At 40.6% G+C, this 12,014-nt stretch overlaps 1 protein-coding gene across 2 annotated transcripts; it reads left to right on the plus strand.

Annotated features, from left to right (window-relative positions):
* The first annotated feature begins 5,501 nt into the window (after positions 1 to 5,501).
* LOC139547279 (gastrula zinc finger protein XlCGF17.1-like) lies at positions 5,502 to 10,414 on the plus strand. Of its 2 annotated transcripts, none has more exons than XM_071356339.1 (2): positions 5,502 to 6,093; positions 9,598 to 10,414. In XM_071356339.1, exons 1-2 carry the CDS (start codon positions 5,787 to 5,789, stop codon positions 10,179 to 10,181), a joined length of 891 nt encoding a protein of 296 aa, XP_071212440.1. In that variant the 5' UTR covers positions 5,502 to 5,786; the 3' UTR covers positions 10,182 to 10,414. The 2 variants fall into 2 exon arrangements, with proteins under 2 accessions (XP_071212440.1, XP_071212445.1); XM_071356344.1 differs by having other exon boundaries at positions 5,503 to 6,093; positions 9,601 to 10,414.
* The last annotated feature ends 1,600 nt before the right edge of the window (positions 10,415 to 12,014 follow it).

The following is a 12,014-nucleotide window of genomic DNA, read 5'->3' on the forward strand; positions in this document are numbered from 1 at the left end:
CTTGTTGACAGTGTTGTTAAGAAGGTAGAAACTAGGGCCTGTAGGACCTGCCTTGTTGATAGTGCTGTTAAGAAGGTAGAAACTAGGGCCTGTAGGACCTGCCTTGTTGATAGTGCTGTTAAGAAGGTAGAAACTAGGGCCTGTAGGACCTGCCTTGTTGACAGTGTTGTTAAGAAGGTAGAAACTAGAGCCTGTAGGACCTGCCTTGTTGATAGTGTTGTTAAGAAGGTAGAAACTAGGGCCTGTAGGACCTGCCTTGTTGACATTGTTGTTAAGAAGGTAGAAACTAGGGCCTGTAGGACCTGCCTTGTTGACAGTGTTGTTAAGAAGGTAGAAACTAGGGCCTGTAGGACCTGCCTTGTTGACAGTGTTGTTAAGAAGGTAGAAACTAGGGCCTGTAGGACCTGCCTTGTTGACAGTGCTGTTAAGAAGGTAGAAACTAGGGCCTGTAGGACCTGCCTTGTTGACATTGTTGTTAAGAAGGTAGAAACTAGGGCCTGTAGGACCTGCCTTGTTGACAGTGTTGTTAAGAAGGTAGAAACTAGGGCCTGTAGGACCTGCCTTGTTGATAGTGTTGTTAAGAAGGTAGAAACTAGGGCCTGTAGGACCTGCCTTGTTGACATTGTTGTTAAGAAGGTAGAAACTAGGGCCTGTAGGACCTGCCTTGTTGACAGTGTTGTTAAGAAGGTAGAAACTAGGGCCTGTAGGACCTGCCTTGTTGACAGTGTTGTTAAGAAGGTAGAAACTAGGGCCTGTAGGACCTGCCTTGTTGACAGTGTTGTTAAGAAGGTAGAAACTAGGGCCTGTAGGACCTGCCTTGTTGACAGTGTTGTTAAGAAGGTAGAAACTAGGGCCTGTAGGACCTGCCTTGTTGACAGTGTTGTTAAGAAGGTAGAAACTAGGGCCTGTAGGACCTGCCTTGTTGATAGTGTTGTTAAGAAGGTAGAAACTAGGGCCTGTAGGACCTGCCTTGTTGACAGTGCTGTTAAGAAGGTAGAAACTAGGGCCTGTAGGACCTGCCTTGTTGACATTGTTGTTAAGAAGGTAGAAACTAGGGCCTGTAGGACCTGCCTTGTTGACAGTGTTGTTAAGAAGGTAGAAACTAGGGCCTGTAGGACCTGCCTTGTTGACAGTGCTGTTAAGAAGGTAGAAACTAGGGCCTGTAGGACCTGCCTTGTTGATAGTGTTGTTAAGAAGGTAGAAACTAGGGCCTGTAGGACCTGCCTTGTTGATAGTGTTGTTAAGAAGGTAGAAACTAGGGCCTGTAGGACCTGCCTTGTTGACAGTGTTGTTAAGAAGGTAGAAACTAGGGCCTGTAGGACCTGCCTTGTTGACAGTGTTGTTAAGAAGGTAGAAACTAGGGCCTGTAGGACCTGCCTTGTTGACAGTGTTGTTAAGAAGGTAGAAACTAGGGCCTGTAGGACCTGCCTTGTTGACAGTGTTGTTAAGAAGGTAGAAACTAGGGCCTGTAGGACCTGCCTTGTTGACAGTGCTGTTAAGAAGGTAGAAACTAGGGCCTGTAGGACCTGTCTTGTTGACAGTGCTGTTAAGAAGGCAGAGCATTATTATGGACAGACTTCTCCCCATCTTAGCTACCGTTGTGTCAATATGTTTTGACCATGACAGTTTACAATCTACGGTAACTCCAATCAGTTTAGTCACCTCAACTTGCTCAATTTCCACATTATTTATTACAAGGTTTAGTTGAGGTTTAGGGATTAGTGAATGATTTGTCCCAAATAAAACGCTTTTAGTTTTTGAAATATTTAGGACTAACTTATTCCTTGCCACCCATTCTGAAACTAACTGCAGCTCTTTGTTAAGTGTTGCAGTCATTTCAGTCGCTGTAGTAGCTGACGTGTACAGTGTTGAGTCATCCTCATACATAGACACACTGGCTTTACTCAAAGCCATAACACATATGTTTTTCCAGCAACAGACTACGATCGATAATGTCAAAATCTGTACTGAAGTCTAACAAAACACCCCCCTCCCCCAATCTTTTCATCATCAATTTCTCTCAGCCAATCATCAGTCATTTGTGTAAGTGCTGTGCTTGTTGCATGGCCTTCCCTATAAATGTGCAGAAAGTCTGTTGTCTATTTGTTTACAGTAAAATAACATTGTATCTGGTCAAACACTATTTTTTCCAAAACTTTACTAAGGGTTGGTAACAGGCTGATTGGTCGGCTATTCCAGCCAGTTAAGGGGGCTTTACTATTCTTAGGTAGGGTAATAATGTTTGCTTCCCTCCAGGCCTCAGGGAACACACTTTCTAGTAGGCTTAGACTGAAGATATGGCAAATAGGAGTGGCAATATCGCCCGCTATTATCCTCAGTAATGCCCTGGCTTGTCTGATCCAGAATGGCTCATAGGCTCCTGTTACTATCTCATGTTTCTTTAGCGTGAGGCAGCTTGATGTACAAGTACTTCCTGGACTGCTAGTCTTAAGTTATTATATAGATTAATCAAATTTAGCCTTTGTTGAGTCTTACCTTAAAACCTCTTTCTAGGGAGTTTTTCCTAGCCACTGTGCTTCTACATCTGCATTGCTGTTTGGGGTTTTAGGCTGGGATTCTGTATAACACTTTGTGACATCGGCTGATGTAAAAAGGGCTTTATAAATACATTTGATTGATTGATTGAAATGTATTTTGTAAATGATTTGGATATTGGGAAATGAATTTGATTAAATTTGATTGGATACCAAATTAGCATATTGCTAATTTAATTTGATTACATTATTTGAAGATTGCTAATTGAATTTGACTACGTGATTTGAATATCGCTAATTGAATTTGACTACATGATTTGAATATAGCTAATTTAATTTAATTACGTGATTTGAATGTTGCTAATTTGATTACATGATTTGAATATTGCTAATTGAATTTGACTACATGATTTGGATATTGCTAATTGAATTTGATTACGTGATTTGAATATCGCTAATTTAATTTGATTACATTATTTGAATATTGCTAATTGAATTTGACTACCTAATTTGAATATTACTAAATGTGAATGATTAAATGGATGAATAGTAGCATTTCTTGATTCTAAGCTTAACGTTCTCTATTTGTTCCCTCAACATGGTGGGATCGTCTGTTTCTGTCTCTCTAGTCTGCCCTCTTCTGTTGCTGTCTCTGTCTTGTCTGTTTCTGTCTCTATCCATCTACCCTCTTCTGTTGCTGTCTCTGTCTTGTCTGTTTCTGTCTCTCTAGTCTACCCTCTTCTGTTGCTGTCTCTGTCTTTTCTGTTTCTGTCTCTATCCATCTACCCTCTTCTGTTGCTGTCTCTGTCTTGTCTGTTTCTGTCTCTCTCCATCTACCCTCTTCTGTTGCTGTCTCTCTTGCCTGTTTCTGTCTCTCTAGTCTACCCTCTTCTGTTGCTGTCTCTCTTGTCTGTTTCTGTCTCTCTCATCTACCCTCTTCTGTTGCTGTCTCTCTTGCCTGTTTCTGTCTCTCTAGTCTACCCTCTTCTGTTGCTGCCTCTGTCTTGTCTGTCTCTATCCATCTACCCTCTTCTGTTGCTGTCTCTCTTGTCTGTTTCTGTCTCTCTCCATCTACCCTCTTCTGTTGCTGTCTCTGTCTTGTCTGTTTCTGTCTCTATCCATCTACCCTCTTCTGTTGCTGTCTCTGTCTTGTCTGTGTCTGTCTCTCATCTACCCTCTTCTGTTGCTGTCTCTGTCTTGTCTGTTTCTGTCTCTCCATCTACCCTCTTCTGTTTCTGTCTCTGTCTTGTCTGTTTCTGTCTCTATCCATCTACCCTCTTCTGTTGCTGTCGCTTGTCAACCCACCTCTTTTCTCTCTCCATCTGCCCTCTTCTGTCACTTTCTCTGTCTTGTCTGTTGCTGTCTCAGGCTCTCGTTTGTTACTGTTATGACCTGTTCTGTTCTTCTGGTGTCTCTCTCCGTCATATCTTATTGTTCTGTTGCTGTCTCCGCGTCTTGTCTGATGTCTCTCTCCATCCCCTATTCTTCTGTCTCTGTGTCTTGCCTGATGTCTCGCTTCGCCCCCTATTCTTCTGTTGCTGTCTGTGTCTTGTCTGGTGTCTCTCTCCATCCCCTATTCTTCTGTCTCTGTATCTTGTCTGGTGTCTCTCTCCATCCCCTATTCTTCTGTCTCTGTGTCTTGTCTGGTGTCTTTCTCCATCCCCTATTCTTCTTTCTCTGTCTCTTGTCTGATGTCTCTCCACCCCGTATTCTTCTGTTGCTGTCTCTGCGTCTTGTCTGGTGTCTCTTTAGTTTTCCAAAATGGTCAGAGGATACTGGAGAAGCTTAACTTGTTTTGGGGCTGTTTCAGGGTCACCTAAATTCTCCTCATCCCAAACAGTTGCCCCTGCTGCTGTTCTAGGTGCGCACACTGGCCTGCTGTTTTAATCTGTCCTCCTCCTTGGCTAATCTGAAAGGTAACAAGGTAGAGGTACAACATGTCATTAGTTAGTTGCGACTACACATCCTGATTGCCTTGTTTGAGATTTGGTTCATGAAGAAATTTTAGCAGCCATGAATGAATTCAAAGGTGAGTTGGGTTCAGGTTGTGGTTTGATGTGGGTGTCTGGTGTGTGTTCACAAGTGGAGTTAGACAGATTATTTAGCCAATTAGCCAACACACGAGATAAGCCCTACCACTGTGCACAGTATATACACACACAGGACAGAAGCTCTACAACTGCGCTCATTGTGCAAAGAGGTTTACCAAATCATGGGACCTGAAAGGACATAAGAACACACAGGAGAGTAGCCCTACCACTGTTCCCACTGTGGAAAGTGTTTTACCCAGTTAGTGAGCCTGAAGGAGAATGAGAGAATACAGGAAACCTGACAAGAGAATTATAAGAAGCTGTTCTGTCTCATATTCTTGACTGAGAATTTGTGTTTTTGTTCATGCCACATGAAATTATATTATAAATATATTATAAATATTTGATTGCATTGATATAGCACTTTTCCACCTACAGTAGGTGCTTAAACCATTTTACATAGTAAGGGGGAAAACTAATATTTTTTATCACCAATGTGTAGCACACACTTGGGTGACGCACTGCAGCCATTTTGTGCAACTATTGAAATAGCCATGAATATCCATATCTATCCTTGTATTTTTATTTTTTTCCCCCTCAGAATATTTAGGCAAGTAAGCTGGCTAACTCATTGACCCTGCTTTCTTCTGTATGCCTCGGGTATAAGTATGTTTACTTTATTAGGATCCCCATTGGCTATTGCAGCAGCAACTCATCCTGGAATACACATAAAACATATAAATACATGACAGTTTACAAAACTGTTATAGACAACAACAACATAAGATAATATTACATTACAAATAAAATATAAAATGATGTCATTGCATCGAGAAAAGTACTGGTAAGAAGTAAGAGAAAACATGAGATCTGGTTGTTTTGCAATGACTTACGACAGAATAAACAACGTCGTGAATATTTGTCTAAACTTCGTTACTCACTCCAGTCAGCAGATGGCGACTTAATTATTTCAGTTGATGCCTCTTGCGTGACGTATAATCTAGTGGACGGGACGCTTCTTCAACAGCGACAAGGCTATTGATTCAACCACCTCGCTAGCCAACATAAAACCGAAATATTGACGTTTCTTTGGCAATTTTTTCGTATATTAATCTCGGAGTTTTAAACACAATTATGTTTACGTATCTACTGGTTTACTCGAAAGTAATTTGCTTGTTAACTTTGCAAAAAACGTGTTAAGTTTGATACTGAGCCTAGCACTAGCCTTGTCGCTAATGCTAACTAGCTAACGTCCCCGACCATGAGCTCACTAAGCTACTCCCCCACTTCTAAAGAAGAGGAGGTCTGCTGGTCGGAGAAAGAAGCTCTGGGACTGAACATCATCGTAAAAGAAGAAGAGGAGGATATTAGAGTGAAAGGAGAGGAGGAAGATTTCAGAATAAAACAGGAGGAAGAGAATGCTCTCACATTAAAAGAAGAGGAGGATGTTACAGTGAAAGAAGAGAAAGAACATTTTGCAGAGGAAGAGGAGGCTATTTCAATAAAAGAGGAGGAGGAAGACGTATTGGGGGTGGAGGAAGAGGAGACAGAAGATCTGATTAACATCAGTGAGTACTGGTTTAAAAACAGGGGGGAAAAACTCAACACTTGTTAAACTAATGTGTGTTTTTTATAAAAATCCGCAGATGGAACCATGGAATTCAGACATTAAAACCAGGGATGTAGCGGACCGTAAAGCACTTTTTCAACACCTTTTTATTTGAGAAATTGTGTTTTACTTACATTTTTATTTTGTTAACTGGCTTTTACCCACTTAATGCGTTCCCAGTGTTGACCACAGCTCAGAACGTTTATATTCTTGATCTGAGTTCTAATCGCGTCTGCCTCTTAGCCAATGAGTGGAATCATGAACGGTTGTTTGTGTAACGGATGTGAAATGGCTAGCTAGTTAGCGGGTACGCGCTAATAGCGTTTCAATCAGTTACGTCACTTGCTCTGAAACCTAGAAGTAGTGGTTCCCCTTGCTCTGCAAAGGTGCATTACATTTACATTTACATTTAAGTCATTTAGCAGACGCTCTTATCCAGAGCGACATACAAATCTACCAAGTATTAACTCAGGGGGGTGGAGAATAATATCCCATTGTCACATTAGAATGTTTTTATTTATTTAATTTTCAATCAGCAACATGTTAAAAAGGTTCAAGAGGATGTAGCCCTGTAATACTGTTGAGATTTTCTAACAGATTTAAGTCAAAACTGTAAGCATGAAACATTCATGGTCTTCTTGGTTTAGCAACTCCAGTGAAGATTTGGGCTTATTGTCCTGCTGAAAGGTGAATTCCTCTCCCTGCCTCTGGTATAAAGCAGACTGAAGCAGGTTTTCCTCTAGGATTTTGTCTGTGCTTAGCTCCATCCCCATTTATTTTCATCCTGAAAAATCCAGAAAAACTCCCTAGTCTTTGCCAGGTGTCAGACATACACATAGCATTATGCAGCCACCACCACCACGCTTGAAAATAATGAGGCAGTTACTCAGTGATGTGTTGTGTTGGATTTTACCCAAACATAAGGCTTTAGGCCAAAAAGTGTATTCCTTTGCTGTTTTTTCCCCCAGTATTAGTTCAGTGCCTTGTTGCATACATGATGGATATTCTGGAATATTTGCATTCTGTATATTTGTATTCTTCTTTTCACTCTGTCATTTAAATCACTACAATGTTGTTGATCCATCCTCAGTCTTCTCCCATCACAGCCAGTGAACTCCAGAGCTGTTTTAAAATCACCAGTGGCCTCACGGTGACATCCCTATAGATGCTAATGTCTTTGTAAAGATATCTGCCCCGTGCTTCTCCACCCGTGCATATAGTCTACTCTATTTAATTGAGACCACATGCTCACCTGACCAATGGACCTCATGGTGACATCCCTATAGATGCTAATTTCCTTGTAAAGATATCTGCCCCGTGCTTTTCCACCCGTGCATATAGTCTACTCTATTTAATTGAGACCACATGCTCACCTGACCAGTGGCCTCATGGTCCCTAAGCAGTTTCCATCCTGTCCTGCAGCTCAGTTCAAAAGGCCGACATATCCAACGTCTGATTGGTTATTATTACCCATCTACCAATCACTGTGCTTAAATATATATCCAACGTCTGATTGGTTGTTGTTACCCATCTACCAATCACTGTGCTTAAATATATATCCAACGTCTGATTGGTTGTTGTTACCCATCTACCAATCACTGTGCTTAAATATATATCCAACGTCTGATTGGTTATTATTACCCATCTACCAATCACTGTGCTTAAATATATATCCAACGCCTCACGGTGACATCCCTATAGATGCTAATGTCTTTGTAAAGATATCTGCCCCGTGCTTCTCCACCCGTGCATATAGTCTACTCTATTTAATTGAGACCACATGCTCACCTGACCAATGGACCTCATGGTGACATCCCTATAGATGCTAATTTCCTTGTAAAGATATCTGCCCCGTGCTTTTCCACCCGTGCATATAGTCTACTCTATTTAATTGAGACCACATGCTCACCTGACCAGTGGCCTCATGGTCCCTAAGCAGTTTCCATCCTGTCCTGCAGCTCAGTTCAGAAGGCCGACATATCCAACGTCTGATTGGTTATTATTACCCATCTACCAATCACTGTGCTTAAATATATATCCAACGTCTGATTGGTTGTTGTTACCCATCTACCAATCACTGTGCTTAAATATATATCCAACGTCTGATTGGTTGTTGTTACCCATCTACCAATCACTGTGCTTAAATATATATCCAACGTCTGATTGGTTATTATTACCTATCTACCAATCACTGTGCTTAAATATATATCCAACGTCTGATTGGTTATTATTACCCATCTACCAATCACTGTGCTTAAATATATATCCAACGTCTGATTGGTTGTTGTTACCCATCTACCAATCACTGTGCTTAAATATATATCCAACGTCTGATTGGTTATTATTACCCATCTACCAATCACTGTGCTTAAATATATATCCAACGTCTGATTGGTTGTTGTTACCCATCTACCAATCACTGTGCTTAAATACATATCCAACGTCTGATTGGTTATTATTACCCATCTACCAATCACTGTGCTTAAATATATATCCAACGTCTGATTGGTTGTTGTTACCCATCTACCAATCACTGTGCTTAAATATATATCCAACGTCTGATTGGTTATTATTACCTATCTACCAATCACTGTGCTTAAATATATATCCAACGTCTGATTGGTTATTGTTACCCATCTACCAATCACTGTGCTTAAATATATATCCAACGTCTGATTGGTTATTGTTACCCATCTACCAATCACTGTGCTTAAATATATATCCAACGTCTGATTGGTTATTGTTACCCATCTACCAATCACTGTGCTTAAATATATATCCAACGTCTGATTGGTTATTGTTACCCAGCTACCAATCACTGTGCTTAAGTAAATATCCAATGTCTGATTGGTTATTGTTACCCATCTACTAATCACTGTGCTTCTTTGAGGCTTTTGAAAAGCTCTCTGTTCTTTGTAGTTGAATCTGTGCTTGAAATGTAATAGTTGACTGAGGGACCTTACAGATGTTATATGGGGGACAGAGGAAAGGGTTAGTCATTCAACAATCATGTCAACCCCTATTATTTCACAAATAGTCCATGTAACATTATTATGTGATTTGTTAAGCCACATTGTACTTATAAACAAAGGGACTGAATACTTACGCAACAACTATTTCTAGAATGTTCTTTTCACTTGGACATTATGGAGTATCTGTGTAGATCAATGACAAAAACAAAAATTGCAATGACATCTATTTCAATCCCACTTTGTAGCGCAAGAAAATTTGTGAATAAAGAAATTCAAAGGGGTGTAGATTTTCTATAAGGCACTGTAAAGTGGGCCACCAGCAAAACAACATCAAGGGATCAAAATGCAGCCTATAACATGACTGAATGTTATGAAATGTTGCAAAGACTTGCCTGAGGTTATTGAGGGATGTAGTCCAGATTAGGAAGACAGTTTTATTTAATGGAGGTTTCATTCAGGTCTTTCTGTTTAACCAAATACTCTGTCTTTAGCAGGAGAGAGACCAGACTCTCACTCTGACAACGAGAAGAGTCCTTCAGGGGAACCAGACCCAGAGACGCCCAAACCAGCAGGACCACACCACTGCTCTCAATGTGGAAACACTTTTTCTACGTTAGGGAATCTAAAACGTCATGAGATGGCACACACAGGAGAGAAGCCTTTCCAATGTTCCCAGTGTGATAAGAGTTTTACCCAGATAGGGAGCCTGAAAAGGCATGAAGGAATACATAAAGAAGGGAGGAAGACCTACCACTGCTCTCAGTGTGGAAAGAGATTTACTCAGTTAGGGAGCCTGAAAACACACAAGACAATACACACAGGAGAGAAGCCTTTCCAATGTTCTCAGTGTGATCAGAGTTTTACCCAGATAGGAAACCTGAATAGGCATGAAGGAATACACACAGGAGAAAAGCCCTACCAATGCTCCAAGTGTGGAAAGAGATTTATGCGATCACAGTACCTAAAATCACATGAGATGACACACACAGAGGAAAAATCTTTCCACTGCTCCCACTGTGGAAAGAGTTTTACTCAGTTACGGAGCCTGAAAAGACATAAGAGGACACACAAATGAGAAAAGCCCTACCACTGATCCCATTGTGGAAATAGTTTTACTCAGTTAGGGAGCCTGAAAATGCATAAGAGAAGACACTCTGGAGGAAAGACATACCACTGCTCTCATTGTGGAAAGATATTTTCCCAGTCAGAGGACCAGAAGTCACATGAGAGAATAGAAAGGCTTATGTTTTTGACTGAGAATTTGTGTTTTTGGTTATGCCACATTTAAATCATATTGTTTATAATAAATCAGTCTCTATTCCCTTATGCAATGTATGTTCCTCCAACTCCCCTGAGTGCCTCTGTCAATTTCAACAGCTATTATATGCAGTAATCATGTGCCTATGAACCAGAGTTATCCTGTTTAACACTGAGACGGTTTGCCCTCGTAAGAAGTCTCCACTGTGTGCATATCACCCTGCACTAACGTTAATAACATGAGCATGTCTACTTCCCAAATCAAATGTTATTGGTCACATACACGTGTTTAGCTGATGTTATTGGTCACATACACGTGTTTAGCTGATGGTATTGGTCACATACACGTGTTTAGCTGATGGTATTGGTCACATACACGTGTTTAGCTGATGTTATTGGTCACATACACGTGTTTAGCTGATGTTATTGGTCACATACACGTGTTTAGCTGATGTTATTGGTCACATACACGTGTTTAGCTGATGGTATTGGTCACATACACGTGTTTAGCTGATGGTATTGGTCACATACACGTGTTTAGCTGATGTTATTGGTCACATACACGTGTTTAGCTGATGTTATTGGTCACATACACGTGTTTAGCTGATGGTATTGCGGGTGTAGCGGAATGCTTGTAACAATTCGAATCTGGGGAAAGTGCTACAAAATAGTCCACGTTAACACGTGTAACCTTAGCGACAAGGTTCATGATATCAGTAAGTCGCTAGTCACGGATAACATTCATATACTATCTCTGAAACTCACTTAGAGAATACCTTTTGATGAACCAATGGTAGCAATACATGGTTACGACGTCTATAGAAGAGACAGAAATGCCAATGGGGGTGGTGTCTCTGTTTATACTCAGTCATATTCCTGTTAAACTCGGAGAGGATCGGAGGTCAAATGCTGTTGAAGTCTTATGGCTACAGGTTCACCTACCTAAAGCCCATTCTGGTGGGAAGTTGCTATAGACCACCAAGTACTAACAGTCAGTATCTGGGTAACATGTATGAAATGCTTGGTAATGTATGTGATGTCAACAGAGGTATATTTTGTGAGTGACTAAATATTTAACTGGTTTTCATCAAGCTGTTCACTCAAAAAAACGCTTCCAACTGTAACCAGTGCCTGCATCCTGGTTCAGGTTATCAGTCAACCTACCAGGGTATTTACAAACAGTACAGGAATTAAATCATCCACATGTATTGATCACATCTTTACTAATGCTGCAGAAATTAGTTTGAAAGCAGTATCCAGATCCATCGGATGTAGTGATCACAATATAGTAGCCATATGTAGGAAAACTAGAGGCTGGGCCAAACATAGTGTATAAGAGGTAATACAAGAGGTTTTGTAGTGATTCCTATGTTGAAGATGTAAAGAATATTTGTTGGTAATACAAGAGGTTTTGTAGTGATTCCTATGTTGAAGATGTAAAGAATATTTGTTGGTAATACAAGAGGTTTTGTAGTGATTCCTATGTTGAAGATGTAAATAATATTTGTTGGTCCGTGGTGTGTAATGAGGAGCAACCAGACGCTGCCCTTGACACGTTTATGAAATTGCTTATCCCAGTTACTAATAAGCATGCACCCGATAAGAAAATGACTGTAAAAACTGTCCAAACCTTGTGAATTGATGAGGAATA

This window comes from Salvelinus alpinus, chromosome 2 (genome assembly GCF_045679555.1).
Source record: "Salvelinus alpinus chromosome 2, SLU_Salpinus.1, whole genome shotgun sequence".
Taxonomy (NCBI): Eukaryota; Metazoa; Chordata; class Actinopteri; order Salmoniformes; family Salmonidae; genus Salvelinus; species Salvelinus alpinus.

Coding starts and splice junctions, on each gene's coding strand:
- LOC139547279 (XM_071356339.1), top strand. CDS start 5,787: ATGAGCTCACTAAGCTACTCCCCCACTTCTAAAGAAGAGGAGGTCTGC. Junction 6,094..9,597: donor AGAAGATCTGATTAACATCA/GTGAGTACTGGT, acceptor CTCTGTCTTTAG/CAGGAGAGAGACCAGACTCT.